Raw genomic sequence first — 18,363 nt, forward strand, 5'->3', positions numbered from 1 at the left:
TCTCTATATAATGGCTGCTGACACGGTTTGTAAGCGTGCCAGGTATTGGCGCCCCAGGCGCACAGCCATTAAAGTCACGGTACACACAAGAACATACATGCAGAATCCAATTACATGTTATCTGCCCAAGTTAGCAACATCATATCGCAATGATACTGAAGTCATTATAGATGGACTATCTGTGTGGAGATCTCCGGTTTGCTTTTTATTCCCTTTTGTGTTTGAGTTCACGCTTGAATTCATTCATGAAATTATTGGTGTGCTTAGCCATGCACACTGTGTTTGCCCATGTGAATGCGGGTGTTGTTTTGCTGATTATAGTTGGTGTAACCTTTCCTTTACGACCCTTCTGCTCATTATTTTGGATAAATCTCCACGGAGACATTGCTGCAGGAATTAAGGGGATTTCTTTTAGCAGCCGGTTTCAACTCGAGAACACCCTCTGTTTGACCCCTTGGATCTTCGGTCTTCTTAGTGTCACTGCCGGAATGGGTTGCTTTTACCATTCAGCAGTATGAAGAGCAGGCTGAATGATAATCCAGAACAAGCTCAATATAGGGGTTTTACCCAAAGCAAGCTGTGTACATTTTATAGGGTACATCAGTTTCAATTCAAAGTGTGTCAGAATCATCCTCTTTCTAATCAAAAGGTTAATATTTCTTTCCCGCAGTTTGGGAGAACATAATGCATCTGTATTTTAAAAATATTTTCATCGTTGACTCTAAAGTTCAGTTTGTAGAGAGAAAGACTTTTTAATACACACAAACACAATCTAGAAGATAATCATTTCAAAACCGGGTCAATGTCCTGGAATAAAAACAAAAAACTTTTTATTCTCAAGCAGTGAGTCTTCTTCATTGCCTGCTGTTGTTTTCATCTACTCCCAAACCCCCAGTCTCACAAGGCTTAAGAGCAGTCTAATGCCAGGCCAGTGTGCTGTACACTTGTCCCAGTCGGTTATTTAAGACAGGGATCATTTGAATAAACAGAGCAGAAAAGAGGATAAAACACAGGACAATTGCCTAAATGCATAGATGCTGTCGAACGCTGCTCTTAGTTGTAATTGACAAAATGGCTCTCAAGACCCAGCAAGTTTATGTGCGGGTTATTGTAGGGTAAGTTGAAAAGGAAGCTGTATTTTTTTTTTCTGTGCTTCTGTCAGCGTCTGAGCCACATCCACGAGTCCAGAAGAAAAAAAAGAAAAAAAAAGACATTGAAGATCAGGCACTGACAAGGCAGGGCCATCCGGGGCCACTTAAAACCAATACCGCAGGGCAGGGTATAAGGCCTTCCATCAATTACAACCTTATTAGCCTAATCATAATGAAATAATCCAATTCAGGAGACAGCTGAGTCTCAACTCTGCTGATCACCAGAAGGCAAGCAAACCAGTGGAGAGATGGATGAGAGTGAGTTGTAACAACATTTTGCAGCATGGCGCTTTCGATTACAGAACTGATATCCAGAGAGAGCCCAGGAATAGATTGTCTTTTTCCTTATGTTTTCTCACATTGACCGCTGAAGAGCCAAGAATATTTCTCTTTTTACCCTGAAGCAACCAATAATGTAATAATTGCAGAAAAAATAAGCCTAGTATGTATCCTCAATAAATGAGTGTGACGACTGTCCCATCCTATATCTATTTTTGATACGCAAACTGCACAAAACCTTCAAACAGATCCTTCATTTCCAAGAAATGCAGTCCTATTGATGCATTAGTAAAGTATTGATTCCATTTACTACATGTTGAAAGGTTTTTTTTCAAATGTTTCTCCGAAATGTAATCACTATTTAGATTATTGGCAAAATTTTATTACAGCAATGGCTCAAATATTTTACATTATAGGCTTTATTACATTGAAAAAGGACAAAATTATCACATTATTGGCAGGGATTACATTATTCGTTGTTACTTACACAAAGTGAATTTGTCACTGCCGCCTTCAAATGTTGGTATCATCATTAATCCATCTTCTATACCAAACTTATCCAACTTGATCTGGAGCGAATCCAGCCGAACATGGGTGACGACAGCATGTTCAGACACACACATTCACACCTATTGGCAATTTAGGACTTCTTCATATGATAATTAAAGTTAAAATAGTGAACTGTAAGCATTGGTGTGTGCTTGTTTTACAAAAATATAGCACTGACTATTTGCCTGGCATGCAATCCGTAGCATGTGTGGTCATTTTAATGTGTGTATGACAATAGTTGGTTTTTAAATGTGAAACTTTCCAGGAACTGGTGTTCAGACTCACTTTGGAGACATGCTCACTATGAGACACGAGTACTTATCACTGCACCACCAATGTTCCCCTATCCCAGGTCAAATAGTTAGTTTTGTTGAATCCCAGATGTCCTCATGAGTTTCATTTTGAAAGATGTTGATGTTGGTGATGGTTGGGGTCTATAGATAATAAATCCCATTCACTGACTTGTGCTCTTGGAGGCTTTTTTTAAAAAATGATTTTATATTAAAGTTCTTGCACTAAGGGGTTTTGATTATAGCTTTTTTTTTCTTAAATTTCACAATGATTTTCCTTTCAAAGTTTAAAAATATGGAATTATTTTTAAAGAAAGAATTACAGTAAACCCTCTAAGTTCTCTCTCCATTTTTTTTAACTTTCATTAACACAGTGGCTTTATGGTCCACTAGTAGGTGCAGTTTGCTCCATTTGGAACGTGATTAACTTGGTTGTAGAGGTTCTACCTCGTCTTACCAAACAGAGGTGTTTGGTATGTTTGGAATGAAAACAAGCTCGCAATAACGTTTTTTTCAGAGAATCGAAAGGGTTTGCAGGAATATGCTGTCCGTCACAATTCCTGCGTTTTTGGTCACTTTGTATTCATAAAATGTCTACATTTCACTTTGGATTGTAAATTTCTGGTGGCTAACCACGGCACCAGACACTTAGGAAACATTCAGCTCAGTCATAATATTGGTTCTTTATGCTAATTAGGACATTCCTTTGCTATACATTCCTTCGTTGACATGCATGTCATTTACATACATTTATTTGAAATGGATTGGAATGTAATAAATTCACCTCGGCGTACATTTTCCATATGCATGCAAGGAGGGAACTTCGTCATAAAGTGCCTATGATGAATTAAAAGGACTTTTTCTTTAAGTGTGATTTTTAACATTCAGTTAAAAGATAGTCAAGACATTCCATTCTCCTGTTAAAATGTAACACTTAGCCTTTGAGAAACGCAAGTAAATCTTTACATGTCTTGTCTTGAAGTTTGCTCTGTTCTCACAGTTCTTCCCTGTTAATAGGTTTTGACACTAGTTTGCATTGCGTTTGATATTGTTCATGCCAACACAACAATTCATTTATGTTCACCTGTTCTCCTGAAATACATCAAATACAACACATAATGCAACATTGACGCACACGGATTTAGTTTATTTAGTGTTGTGCTAAATTCAATTGAACTTTATTTATATAGCACCAAATACAACACAGTCATTTCTAGGAGCTTTTTACAGAGAGAAACCCAACGGATCCATTCAGGTTTTTCTTCTTGTTCTTTCATCATATTTTTATTTACGGTCAATTAATGTTACTTTCCTCAAACTTATACGCCGCATATTAATGTTCTCTTCATGGGCTTAAAACAATTGTCATTTATTTAATGAGATAAATACATATGTTCAAAAGCTATTATGCAGTATCAAGAAATAGTGAAAATAATCTCCTTGGAGTGGAGATCCGTTGCAATGGAAGTATGTGATGCGGTCGTGAAAAGTGAAAATTGTCAAATTAAACGTTGATATTTGGATGCTGAAATCGGGTACTGTGAACAGACATTTATTATATGTTGTCATTTTATATGAATTTTATATGGATAGATAAGGTGTTCTTGCTGAACTGACATCAGCCTTTTAAAGGGCGCTCATTGGAATATTCATAATTTAAACACTTAGCATTTACTAGAGAATATTTCGACACCTACGATTTTACGATTGTTACTTTTTGGAGTCGGACCTAAAAAAACGGAATCAAAGTGTTATAATATAGGGATTAAAGTCAGTTGTAAAATGTTGTAAAATTGCCAAAATGACACTGTATTTGAAAATATAACAGTGAGTTTTAAAACAAAATAAGGAAAAAGCTTAAAGCAAACATACTGTATCTGGTCACTTGACTCATACACGGTTAAACAGCGGTAACAAAGTTGGAAGTGAAGCAGTTTGTTCCTTGGCCTCACTGTAAAGGTCAGTTTATTCCACTGACATTAAGCTAAAACCAGGGTGTTAAATTAGTTTGTGATACCATTGTCTCAAATCATGAAAATGCCTTGGTTTGAGATTGAGCCTGGGGTGCCATTCCGTTCTCCCACAGTCCACAAATATTCATTTGAAGTTAATCACTGACTCTAAATTGCATGTGAGTGTGAATGTGAGAGTGTGTGGCTTTCTGTGCTCGCCCTGCGATGAGCTGGGATCAACTCCAACATGAAATCACATTGAAATATGTTGGAATTGTTGCAATCACCTGCCTCAGCCTCACTGTGAGGGGCAGTGTTGAGCCCTGAACACCATGCACACGCTGCACTTTTGACCTGAATGTGGTCTGTGGTCCACATTGTACGACACAAACCCAGAAATAAAAAAGTATATCATTCGGAAAAATATATATTTGAAAATGACACTTGCTTGCAATCCATGAAATTATATTCCTAAACTATAAGCAGTGAAGCGTTGATTCCTCAATTCATCCGAATTACATTGACTCTTGTCAGACTTTAATACGGTGATGTGATCCACTCAGTGGGATAAATGGCACAGTGACAGGTGTTAAGATAGTAAAAGCGAATGAGAGATGTAAAAGGAATTGATGAGAGACCGAGAAAAAAAAAAAAAGAAGCAGGATGAAAAATTGAGAGCCAGCTGGATGACCTCTGATTCAGTGACCGAGGAGCAAGCAAGGTTTTATTCCCTCCCTAAGGGGGCTGAGCAAACACAGGAGTTATATAAAAGGGAGAATGAGCCATACCGCTCTCTTCATGCACACACTCTTTTCCCTGAGTGTTTTGATGGTTGCTTCTTTGTCTCTCTCTGAAAACTGACAGAAGGAGGATAAATTGCCAGTCATGGGTGTACAGTAGGTTGATGGTTGATGGCGAACTGATCTGGTATGCAGCGGCGGCAGCAGCAGCGAGCTTCACTAACCGGGGCTGAGTGCAAAAGGACATGACTGAGTGGCAAAACGCCAAAAAAAGCTGTTGCTTCAAGGCCGCATCTGTCACAGCTCGTGTATTTAAGATGGATGTGCTGCCGACTGACACACTCAGCGTCCCGCTGACAGTCTGTCTGTGAGGTTTTGTGGACTTTCAGTAGTTGACACCCAGATCGAACCTGCTGTAGTGTTTTTGTCTTCCGAAATAGGCTTTAGTGTTATTCATCCATCCATTCATCTTCCTATACAGCGTCATCCAAAGGACAAAGGACTGCAGGGCGCTGGAGCCAATCCCAGGACAGATTAGAGTCAACAGTTAATCCTCAAATGCACAGTGTTGGTATGTTCACTATGAAGCAACAGTGTAAAACCACTAGTATTATAATAGTGAGTATATTATTATTATTATTATTATTATTATTATTATTATTATTATTATTATTATTATTATTATTATTATTATTATTATTACTACCACACAAAAATATCAGCCAAAAAAAACACTTTAACAACAATTTAATTGAGATCAAATACAAATAACAGGAATTGACAGGCTTAGCAGCTTGGTCACCACTGTGGGTCCCTGAGCATGACCCTTGACCCCCCCACCAGCTCCCCTAGCGTCGTAATGTGCCTCCCCACTACATTCTAGAACTAAAATGGGTAAATGTGAAAGAAGGAATTTCCCCAAGGAGTAAAGTATTAAAAAGTAATAAAGTATTAATAATTTAGTTTAGTTTTAGAACTCATAATGAAATACACAATAATAGATTAGACAGGGTAAAAGGTTTGTTGACTAAACTTGAACTAAAAGGAACGAGTTACTATAACAGCAACATGTGGATGTACCCGCATACGAAATCCTTTCAGTGTATTTCGTATTTAAATGTATAAAATTGGCATATATTTCTCTTGAACCAACCACCACCCCCACTTGACCCAGCCCACAGCCTAGTTATCCATCTGTGAGAACCAAAGCAAACGCGTGATATTTAAAATGTAATCCTTGATACAAGTTATCGATTATTTGCTTCTGATTCTCATTCTCCTCATTCTGTTTCTCAGTGCACATGGCCAGACAAACCTAGATGTTCATGTTCCTTTCTGACATTCTGCTGAACACCAACATATCTGATGAATACCAAAACAGACAAATCTTGACAGTGATTCCTGCCAGTGTTGTTAATGTGGCATGATAAGTATCTGAGAGAGGACAGCCTGCGTTTTTCCTCAGTTCGTCTTTATCTTCCCGTCCTGACAGCTACAGCACGCACAGTTACCTGAACAACGCGTTGATAGTGCACGGTGACTCAGAACCATTGATACACGCTCAGATTACAATATCCTTACTGTATTCATCTTGTAGCAATAATCCAGCTTCCATATCTAGTAAATGTTGCATTGTGTTCATCAATTTACCACCACAATAATGCAACAAAGGGTTAAATAAATGTTGGACGTTTCAGGACAATTTCTTCTCATTTTGGAGAAAGTTTTAGTGTGACGTCAATAACACTAATCAAGCCCATTCACTGATACACTGACGCCAGGTAACATGTATGAATGATAATATTCCTTTTTTGTAAAAAGTTAGAGGACATCGTGAGTTCCATTATAGAATAGGGGTTTCGTGAATTCTCATTTACGCGTACGCATGTGTGGGGCAGCACCTTTGATGTTGCTGTCAAGGTGATCCGTGGCTCAGGTGGGAGTGCAGCTTGCCCTCCAATCCCATTACTGCGGGTTCGATCTCCGGCTCGGCCTGTCAATACACTGAAGTGTCCTTGGACAAGACACTGAACCCAGAGTGAGCACCTTGCTTTGCAACAATTAGTGTCGGTGTGTGTGAGTGAGTGTGTAATTGGCGACAATGCAGTGGTGAGTGCTATGAAACTTCTGTGAAATTGCATTTTATAACGTTTATTGTTTGAAAGCTGTTTCTGTGTACTTCGCTCCAAAAGTGAATTGACATTTCCACCATTAAGCTGTATGCACCTCTGTGAGAGTATCTGGCTGGTGTACACACATATCCATACAGTGAAAGTGAAAGTATTAATTGCACATGAATTTTCTTCCAACATCTGTTCTGAATGTCTGTATTAAACCACGTTTTCAGCAGAAGAATAGCCAATAAATGTATGAATGACACTGTACAAAGTCCTTTGAGACCAGTAAAGGGAGAATTTATTTCATAAATCTGAGTATTGGATCTATTTGAACTTTTACAAGCAACCAAATCAAAATGTACAATAAAATAGTACCTTATTTTGCTACTCATAGTAGACTTCATTGACTATACTTCTTATCATACTGCATATTTATATTTGTCACAAGCCTCCATCCTGTTTTCATTAATGTGACTCAATCAATATAATGTCCCTAAAATGTTTTCACTGTACTCTACACACACATAAATATACACAGGGGGTACTGATAATTTAGCAATATTAGCATAACATATGCACGATATGACATTAGGTAATGTAACCACATTCTGCTACCGTGACATTCATGGTGTGATAGCTGATTAGAATGGGTGTGTGTGTGTGTGTGTGTGTGTGTGTGTGTGTGTGTGTGTGTGTGTGTGTGTGTGTGTGTGTGTGTGTGTGTGTGTGTGTGTGTATGTGTGTATGTGTGTATGTGTGTGTGTGTGTGTGTGTGTGCGCGATCCAGCCTTATCTTCAACCTGACATCTAATTATTAGCACCAAGCCATGTCTGTTTGTACAGTGTGTGTAAATGTGTTCTGAGTGAGTGTGTGTGTGTGTGTGTCCAGTCACATGTTCAGTCATGCCTATATAACATGCCTATCAGTGTGTAATATTCGGAACGGATATCACCCACCAGTCCCTCTGTCACTTTCAGGTTTTATATTTGAGGTATTAATCACTGTATTATGCTGGAGATAAAAGACACATGCTACAATAAAGATTTGATCCAGAAGTCTTGATAGAGTGCAATTACTGTTACAGTCCTTCATTTGTACTCGGTTATAACTATTGATTAGTACTCTCCCCAAAACTACTCAAAGTATTTGTTACACCTGAACCACATTTATTACATCGTGTAAAAATAATTGGGAAATTTAGATATTAAGTCAGATTTATTTTTGCTAAAATTAAGAACATTGTTACAATTTATTGGCTACAAAAGATGAAAAGAGGACACGGCGTAAATGATATGGTAATGCATATTCACTCTACCAATAATGCTCTATAATGTCCTAGATAATGGAACATTTTATTATGCGGTCGACATTAATGTTGTAAAACAGTTACCAAGGATAAATCCAAGGCTTTCTACGTTCTAAAAATGTATTTTACTATAATTACGACTGACAACTCAGGTAATGTGTCTCAACAACATGTCCACATTATTAGGACATTATTATATTAGAAACAAGAAATTGTGATATAATACAAATTTTCAGGAACATAATATATTTAAACTGAATGATTAAACTTTTATTTTCAGTATGACTGAAGCTGTTTTTCCTCTTGTATTCATGGATCACCTGAAAGGGTTAATCAGTAAAGCTGAAATATATCCCTGGCATTGTCAGGGATTTTCTGTACTCTCCTGCTACCCTGTATTTCTACAGTTCTGTCATTTTTAGTAACCAGCAGGAACATCTTTCTTTGATTATTTTAGTTTTTGTTGAGATGCTAACTCGCGGCATGTTCTAAAAATAGAGTCCTGTGGTCAGTACAAACAAATTGATTTAAAGTTATAATTACTCAGGATGTGTGGAGTCGCTCTGCTTGTTTCTCAGTCTCTTCTTTCCCCCCCAAAAAACAAACAAAAAAAATGATGATCCCGGTCTGAAACCTTCAGGACCAAAATAGATGTTTTTGACACTTTTCACAAAAAAAAAAAATATATTGTCTGGCGCATATTTAACTTTTGCACTTTTGTTTTTCGCAATTGTTTTTATTTCCCTACTTTTTTTTTTTTTTTTTACATTTTCTAGTGCTTTAAGTTGTTTTATCCAATTCATTCATCTCATCTGTTTTGCGTACAGTACTGCGCATCAGACAAGCCCCCTTCACTGTCACATTTTTAAAACTCATCTTAAGACCCATTTTTAGTCCCTGGCTTTTAACGCAGCTTGAGTTCCGTTGTCATTTTATTGTTTTTTATCGTATTTTATTGTTTGCACTTTCTGCTTTTATATATATTTATGGTCAGCACTTAGGTTCCACTGTAGTTGTTTTTAAGTAGTAGTAGTTCCCCCCCCCACTCTCTCTCTCTCTCTCTCTTATTCATTCATTCATTCATATATATATATATATATATGTGTGTGTGTGTGTGTGTGTGTGTGTGTGTGTGTTTTGATATATTTGTTTTACCCACTTTGATTTTCCATTTTTAGCAACTGTGTTCCTTTACCTGCTGTCCTTTGAACTGTTTTAGACATTTTTGCCATTTAAAAAAGACAAACTATTTTAAGCTTTTCTAGTGGTTTTAGCCATATTAGCTGTTTTAGCCAGGAGATAAAACGTGAGTGAAATTATATGATTGAATGAAAATTAGTCTTTTTTTTTAGTTTTGTTAGTGTTAGTGTTTGTTTTTGTTATTGTCAGCGCTTCAAGAAGCCACTCCAGACGCCTAAAGAAGCCACATGTGGCTCCAGAGCCGTTGGTTGCACTGCCGTGCTGTTAAAAATGAAAATTGCACTGCAGCTGACCTGCAGGCCAGAGTGTGTACACCTCGCGTATGCACTGTGATATCAATGTACACATCTTGTATACACACATGCATATTTACTCAAAACATAAAGCCTCGGGCACACCCACACACACACACACACACACACACACACACACACACACACACACACACACACACACACACACACACACACACACACACAAATGGCGAAGTATAACCGCCCGTCACGGCGGCGCGATATGATCTGTGGTTCGGTGCATTGTTTTTAGTTGTGATGATTAGCTCTGAGCAGGTGCGAGCTCACCTGAAAGTCCCTGGGGGTGTTTAACAGGAAATGCCACTTAATTACTGCAGTTGATAATACCAAACAATGAGGCAAACACCTTATCACACCAGAAGAGAAAAATAAGGTGCTAAGTACATCATTTGTACCCACTCGTGCACTTGCAGAGGTGAGAGAATCGGTGTCACCAAAACGGCGACACGCAAACATCATTGCCACGACAAACCATGACAAAACAACCAAACACTGTATATTTGAATCACTCCTGCATGCACATTAAAGAAAAATTTATAAATAAAAAAAAATGGTGATTTACCATTTATTATGTTTCATCATGAACAGCAGTGTTTGTGTTATTAAGTGTTTATGAGCTAAATTCCATCTGCTGTGTTTTCAAGTGGTTTTGATGCAAACAGGCTTAACAGCAGCTATCGCTGAGCTCCCCAACACCAGCTGACCGGATCGGGTGAATCCAGTTCACTCTCAGTTAAATGGTGAATAAGAAAGGATAAAAAATAAATAAATGAAGCGCAGCAGGAATCATCAATGGAGCTCCAATTTTCACCATGGCAACAAATACAGAGCGCAGCTTCCATTTTAACCCAGCGTAGGTAGAAATGTTGTGTCGAATACACAGTGAATTAACACTGTGACACCGTTTCATTTATTCAGCATTTAGAAGACTGGGAATTCTTTAGTGGACGGTTAAGTGCCAAAGCTTGACAATATACGACACGTGTGACATTTGTTTATCCATAAAGTAGAAGAAAAGCGTACCATAGCAGATACAACACACACAAGTCGGCCAGAACATTATGACCACTGACGGGTGAAGTGAATGAAGTGGCGTCTGTTAGTGGGTGGGATGCATTAGAAACATTATGTCCTCAAAGTTTTTTTGTGCTGGCAAGAGAAACATCATAGCTGGTCAGAGCTGCTCCCATGTGCAGCGATCGGTGCCCATATAAAGTAAAGCAACCAAGGGAGGAGAGGAAGTGAACGGGGCAGGAAAGCCAGACAATGTGATCCTACTATAGCTGACATCCCCGCAGAAGTCAATGTTGTTTCTGACGGAAATGTGTTCAAATATATCACAGTTTGTTTCATATGGAGCTGCCTATATTTAACCCTTCCTTAACGAATGGCCGCAGTAGTGGAGAGATCATGTTGTTCTATCTCCAAGAATAGCAGCCCATGTCAACATTGTGAATTAGTTGGGAGTTTCTTTTTTTGTGGAAATCACAATACAATGTAAACATTAATCATCAAATTGCCTTTATTCAGTTCAGTTTTTTTCTGTTTTCATGGAAAACTTGAGGGTGTTGATAAAATGCATGGCTTTAATTCACCATACAACAAGTATAGACGGCATATGCATGTCTGATCTTATCACATTTACAGCGTTTCAGTGTTTTTACACGTCATTATGTTCTTAAGGTTTATGGCTTAGGCCTCCTTTGTCTCACAGGTGTTCATTCCATCTCCACGAAGAAGAGCCTGCAAGCAATTATTGCATGCGTTAATTATCTAGAGATGATGTGTTATATGGATGCACATGAGCTGAATGAACGACGAGATGTGAGCATGCTGATTTCAAGCTTCTTTTTTTGTTCATGTTAGTGAAACAGTGGATTTTTCACTATTAAAGACAATTGACCCTCTCGACCCATTGTTTACTTAAGTGAGCTCTGCACCGATAAAACAAACTTAATTTGATGTATTACGACAATAGTGTTGATTTTTTTTTTAATTGTTATTATTCCACTGACAGTTGTTAAAGCCAACCCAAATGCAAAATGACTTCAGAAAAAGATATTCCAGCTTGGATTTTGTCCTCTAATTCCAGTTTCTGAATAAATGTGAAAAGATCCATTCTTTAGTTTAATGTTTGTGATTGTAAACTGATACCAGGGTACTGGACTGAATCGTTAAGAGTGTGTGAAGTCAGTCTTTGGAGCTCTGATGCTATTCAAACTTGCTAAATTGTGGAAACATTTATGTCAGATACAATGCAAGGGCCTTAAACAACAAAAGCTACCCTTGTTAAAAAAAAAATTGTGATGAGAAAGAGAGATGGGTTATACTTTAGATGAAACGGTCAAAGCCCAGCAACGGCCACATGTAACAGTGCACATTAGGATCACTTCTGAGAAATCGATAGCTGTAGAGGTCATGATGATGCACGTACATGTGAGAATGTGCATGTGTGTATGCGTATCATCCAATGCACCCTCCCCCCCATCCTAACTCATCAATATCCTCTCACCTCTCTGTCTTCCACCTAGATGGTTTATAAGCCCTGGCTGTGTTCTCAGTACTTCCAGACCACCCAGGAGCACTGCAGCAAGCGAATCCCCTGTGGTCAGTACTGCCTGGAGGTGCAACAGCGGTGCCCCTTCGTTCTGCCCGACAATGATGATCTCATTCACGGAGGCAGCCCCAGTTTTATATGCACAGGTACAAAACCATCGCCCTACAGTGCACCCAATGTTCTGCTTGTATTTTTTTTTCTTTTGTGTTTGTTCCCTGTGAAGGTTGTTTTTCATTCAGGAAAAAAAAAAAAACAACAAAAAAAAAACATTAGTAAAGTAGAGTGAGACTTTGGTGCAGGCTGAAGTGCGTTTAGTAAAAGGCTCCCCTCTTACCTCAGCTGCTCCTTCCAACTTCACTGGCTTGAAATCATCTATTAAGCTTCAGTAACTCACAATACGGGGAGTGAACGAGTTTGTTGCTCAGGGCTGAGGTCTCGGTCAGTAATACTTCACCAGACACGGAGCAAACAGTCGTGACATTCCAGTTGCAGGATGTTCTACTTAATTACGTTCCGCTTAATAATTCCGAGCACTGAGATCAAGCTGCACAATGGAGCATTGCGGTAATAAGTCTAATCTTAGCATGAAAAGCAAGGGTGTTTGATAACATATATTTTGTTGGAACAATGATTATTTTACTGGAAAGCTTCTTTGTTTGTTGTTGGTTTTTTTTGCAGCATAATAGCAACATGTCTAAAGTAATGAAAAAGTATTCTTGAGTATAATTTACTTATGAATACTTTTCCACTGGAGTTTGGAAGTTGATCAATACAATGAAATGGACATCACAGCTGGAACATTGTCACGGATTCCAATCTCTTGGCAAACAAACAAAACAATAGTTGCAAATGTTGATTTTTTTTTTTATTCATCTATCTTTTAGAAATGACATTTGTACAAGTGCAGTATTAGTTTCCAAAATTACACTGGTGGGCATGCCCACTTGCAAAAAACAAGCCTTCAAATAACAAATAAACACACTAAACTGGATTTGCAAAACGTCTTAAATCTAATTCGACAAGGAGAGTACACCAAGCTCCAATTCACTATTAAAGGACATGGTTTACGACAAAAAAATAAAACTAAAACAGCTGTTTGGGACATATTTAGGCATAAAACTGTCTCTCCAAAACTTGATATGTTCACTTTCATCTGCTCTTAGTATCAGTAGTGTGGGTGACTATACACAGGATGGGCTAAATACAGAGAAGTGAATTCTCCAAATGAATCAATAAAGTAAATCTTCCTGGATTGAACACAAACCTGCACAGTTCTGAATCAAAATCAATGATTAGATGTATCAGAATCTGATTCCGATCTTCGCATATACTTTATATTAGGGGTGAATCCCAGCAATTGGACTGTGAAAGCGGTTATACAGGTTGATGCTTCCCTCTGGTGGCCATATTGAGTATCACGCGCCATGGTTATAAACTTCAAAATGAGTTTGAATTTGAGAATTGTTTATTCCTGGTATGTATGTATGTATGTATGTATGTATGTATGTATGTATGTATGTATGTATGTATGTATGTATGTATGTATGTATGTATGTATGTATGTATGTATGTATGTATGTACGCACCGTCATTGTGTGAATCATACATGTAGACTTTGTGAGGTGCACACAGTAATTTACTTGATCTTTCTAGTCACAGTTGAGCTGCTAATCATCAAACTGACTGTAAAAAAAAAAAGTTTACTTCATCACCTGAGCTCGCTCACTGGCTGTGATCACTCATGACAGCACCGGGTTTATCCGTGTGTCGTCAACCTTTCTATTGTTTAACATAGTACAGCAGATTAAAGGAAAGCCATCAGGTGCAGCATCCAAGTTAAAATCTCATCATGCAGCGGCCTCAGAAAACTTTTTTTTTTAAAAAGGTAAAGGAAAAAACTTTTTTGTTGACATTGAATTGTTGTGCTTTGGAATGCTGTAAATATCTAACATCTTTTTGTACATACAGCATAAACAGCTATAACCATACATACATACAATCAAGAATCTATCAACCATGGATATTGTGGTTGGATTGTCTAAATGAATAAGTATTTGTTTGTACAAAATGTATTTTTTTTCTTTTTTATTTCCTGAATATTTCTATGCTCCCTTGTCTCGTCTCTTACTCTTTCATTCTCCACCCCGACTTCTCCAAATCACCCCCAGGGCTGCTGGAGGACCACCCATCAGGCGTGGACCCAGAAGCAAAGTGCTGCGACGTGCGGTGGGACTTGAAAGTGGACAACCGATCCCGGGGGACCCTGAAAAGAACTCACCCGCCATGCCAGCACCGCACCTCCCTCAGCTCCTCGGCAGCCTGCAGACTGTGTAACAGCCGGCTCAAACTCTGCCTGCTCGTCCTTGTCCTCCTACACACTGTTGCCAGCCTCACTGCATCTCACAATGCAACAGGACTGGGTCTCCCCACCATCGCGCCTCTGGAGGAGAGCCCTGCCAATGAGGAGTGATGGCGCTGCCAGGAGGAGGTGAGGTTGTTGAGGTGGGGGAATCCCTCGCCATGGCAACAGTTGTGGAAAATTACAGCCGCAGTTGCGTGAGCGGCTGGAGCTGTGTGCCTGTGGACACTCTGTAACACTCTCTGGCCAACGGGAAATGTGGGAACGCATTGGGATGAAAGACACACAAATCAATCAAAACGAATAAATCACTGAACACGCAGACGTACTGAGGGATCCATCCAGTCCCTCCGGTAGGGAAAAGAGGACAATGCCACAGCCTTTGTTGAGAGGGAAGATCAGCTTTCGTTTGGGCTGAGTTTCTCTCACTACGCTTTTTTACACTGTGTTCCAGTTATTGGTTTCTGTTGCACTGGCTGACTATGGAATAACACAATCATATTCTCTCTTAATGTTCATCCTTTGTCTTTGTTTCCGGGTCTCTCATACAGGAAGAAAGTGTTGTTCTCGAAACAGGATGGAAAAATGTGTCGCAAAAAAAAAAAAACAACAAAAAAACAAACAAACAAAAAAATTGTTGCAAATTTGTGTGTGTGTGCATGCCTGTGAGTGAGCGAGTGAGCGAGCGAGTGAGCGAGCGAGCGAGAACAAGAGACGGCTTCTTTTTCTAGATTAAGTGTGCATGTGCAAACGTGCGTGTTTGAGAGGAGGAATGCGTGATGCTAACTCGTATCCTAAGAGCCTACCTAACACGCTGGTGCAGCTGATGTTTTTATAGAGCCCCCGCCCCCACCCTACCCCCACCCCCAACCCCCAACCCCAACCCCCCTTCAGATGTGACTTTGCTCCGCCATGCTAAGTTCGTTGGCCAAAATCCTTCGAAAGTGCACTGGGTTTTGAATGTGGTTCTGGTGTCTGTAATAAACTCTTGGTCGACGCAGAGTTTATGGCATCCCTCCCTTTGTTTTGTGAGATAATAGTTCATCTATTATAAGACTGTTTCCAGGGATCAAAAGATGTCTGTGACTGGCATCGGTTAAAAAAAAAACAACAACACATGGCTCAACTGTGCATAAACACGATGCATTCCACCCTAATCGCAAATAGAATATATCAGCATTATTATTATTATTAGTCTCACCTCTATTAACCTTCTTAAATAAAGGTTAATTGAGATGCGATGTACCGTCGGTCAGTTTGAATAAACCCAACCAAATCACAGCAACTTTATAGAGTATTTTCTTACTCCCGGTAGTGTATGATTGTAAAACACGAATTCTTCCTGGACTTTTTCATGTTTCTAAGTTTTCTAAGTTAAAACTACAATAGAGCCACATGAACAAACTAACTCTAAAGCAACAAACTGATATTGGAAAGAAAACATGATGGTACTAAGAAAAAATACGTTCCACCTTCCTTTTTAGTTGAATCTGCATGTGCTGAGTCATTGGAGTAATTTTCAGCTGCGCTATGAGAGCTTGATTCATGTTTTGACTGTTTATGAACAAATGAGAAGACCAGAGTACCTCTAGAAAATGTTTACTACGCATATCAACACGAGCAGAAGTGGGACGGTTAGTGAAAAGGCTCGATTTTAATCTACAAGTCTTTTATAATACTTGCTAAAGTACTACATCTGGAATATCTTACAGTTTTAATTTGGGCACAGAAAACACATCCACCCCCCCCCCCCCCCCTCCAAAAAAAAAAGAAAATACAAAAAAAAAAGGCACAGACTGAATAAATTTATCTCACCTAACAAAAGAAAGCTTATTTTGTTTCTCTTTACCAAAACCCCATTCAGGATCTAGTCACAGATGACTCAGTGAGCCTAATTGATGACCAGATGAACATCTTCAATACTGTTACTCCATTTAAGTTAGATTATAAAGGTAGTATCCAGTCATCCATTAGGAAGAAAGAAAAAGAAAATGGTTTCGAAGGTTATTCTGTCTTGTCAGCTTAACGGGGGTGACTTACATTATGTGATTTCCACCTAATCCCATAAACACCGCTTGAAAACACAATTTGCCCCCTGGAGTGAAACTGTCTTAGTTGGATTTTAATCTCAGGCCTTTTGCATTTAAAGAAAACAGGGATGACTGAATGTTACCTTTTAAGACTTGTCAGAATTTGTTTACTATAACTCAATCCCCCCTGCGGCAGATGTAAGAAGGCGAAAATGTCAACTCCTGGCTGCGACTGATCGCCTCCTGGCTGCAGGAATGCAGGTTAATGTGACTCCTGCTCCCCGGCTCATTGCATCGATCCAGTCCCACGTGATAATGCCACTCTGCACCCAGTTTGTTTCTGTTCAGTCCCAATGCGCGATACACCAACTGCATGTGCAAGGCTGTGCAAGGTTTTATTCTCAGCTTCACTTTCTCCTTTATCGGCACCACATCCCCAAATCAGCTGCTGTAGCATGCCCCGCCACCGTCGTCCAGTTTCCTCCTTCCCAGCATCAAATTAATGTCTCATCAAGTAAAGGGCTTATTGAAAATATACAGTACAAACATTGTCATCGACACAGTCAGACACATTCAAGAACATGTATATTCAAAAGGGTAAAAGCATTTTATTACATTTTTTCCCCAGAACGAAGGCATTTCACCGGCAGTTACCGGAGAGCAGGAACAGAAACAAATGTGGAGAGAGGAGTATGTCATTGTATGTGTAAGCGCTGATCGCATTACCCGATAATCGTCAAAAGTCAGCTGACTCCCTGGGTTTATTTTTTAAATGTTGATGTGTGTGAACAGAGAGGAACGGCGTGACCTTAAGGGCTGACTTATTCCTTTTGTTTCAAAGTTGTTATCTTCTGTTGTCTTCGACGGCTGTGAGATCAGGTATCCGATAAAGACAAGCAGGAAATTTGTTCGATGCATTTTCTTCTCCCACTTTCAAGTATGACTATTACTGATATGAGATGTCCGATATCTGATGTCAAGAATTTTACTGTATACCTTATATAAGAATTTCCATTTCATTCTGATTGATACCATGTCTATATTACAGGTATAGGCTATTGACTTTTCTTTTGTTTTTAGCTGTTTAGACCTCCCCCCAGTCTGCACTGTATCTACCCTGTTTGAATGAAACACACACACACACACACACATCTGCTCATGCTCACTTGGCACAGCACACCCATGCCCACTATGGATGACTGCTCTCTGATAGAACAATGCTGCTATACCAATGTCCACCAGTAGATGGGAGCATAATTTGTACATTGACGCTGCTGCTTAAAGGCCTACCACACTGAAACTGTCATTCATGCAGGAATCAGAAAAGCTGACTCTGCAGGAATATGTGAGTCCTGGTAGTTTGTGGGTTAAAGACTGCTGTTGTATGCGTGCCTATTATTACATGCATATTGTTCTGTGTTCATGTCCGATTGCTGCTCTATCACGTCATTGGGGTTGTTGGCCAGGGGTCTGCAACATAAGCTTTTCCATCATTAACTGCAATCACAGTATAAGACA

The 18,363-nt window shown here is 39.1% G+C and overlaps 1 protein-coding gene across 1 annotated transcript in view; it reads left to right on the forward strand.

The window, feature by feature from the left end:
- The window catches only part of nalf1b (NALCN channel auxiliary factor 1b), a 97,897-nt gene extending 81,328 nt beyond the window's left edge, over positions 1-16,569 (forward strand). Inside the window, exons 2-3 of the mRNA XM_080477867.1 lie at positions 12,431-12,602; positions 14,625-16,569. Coding sequence (XP_080333993.1) covers positions 12,431-12,602; positions 14,625-14,926 — 474 coding nt within the window. The 3' untranslated portion in view covers positions 14,927-16,569. The remainder of the gene's footprint in view (positions 1-12,430; positions 12,603-14,624) is intronic.
- The last annotated feature ends 1,794 nt before the right edge of the window (positions 16,570-18,363 follow it).

Source organism: Lipophrys pholis (genome assembly GCF_963383615.2).
Source record: "Lipophrys pholis genome assembly, chromosome: 13".
Classification (NCBI taxonomy): Eukaryota; Metazoa; Chordata; class Actinopteri; order Blenniiformes; family Blenniidae; genus Lipophrys; species Lipophrys pholis.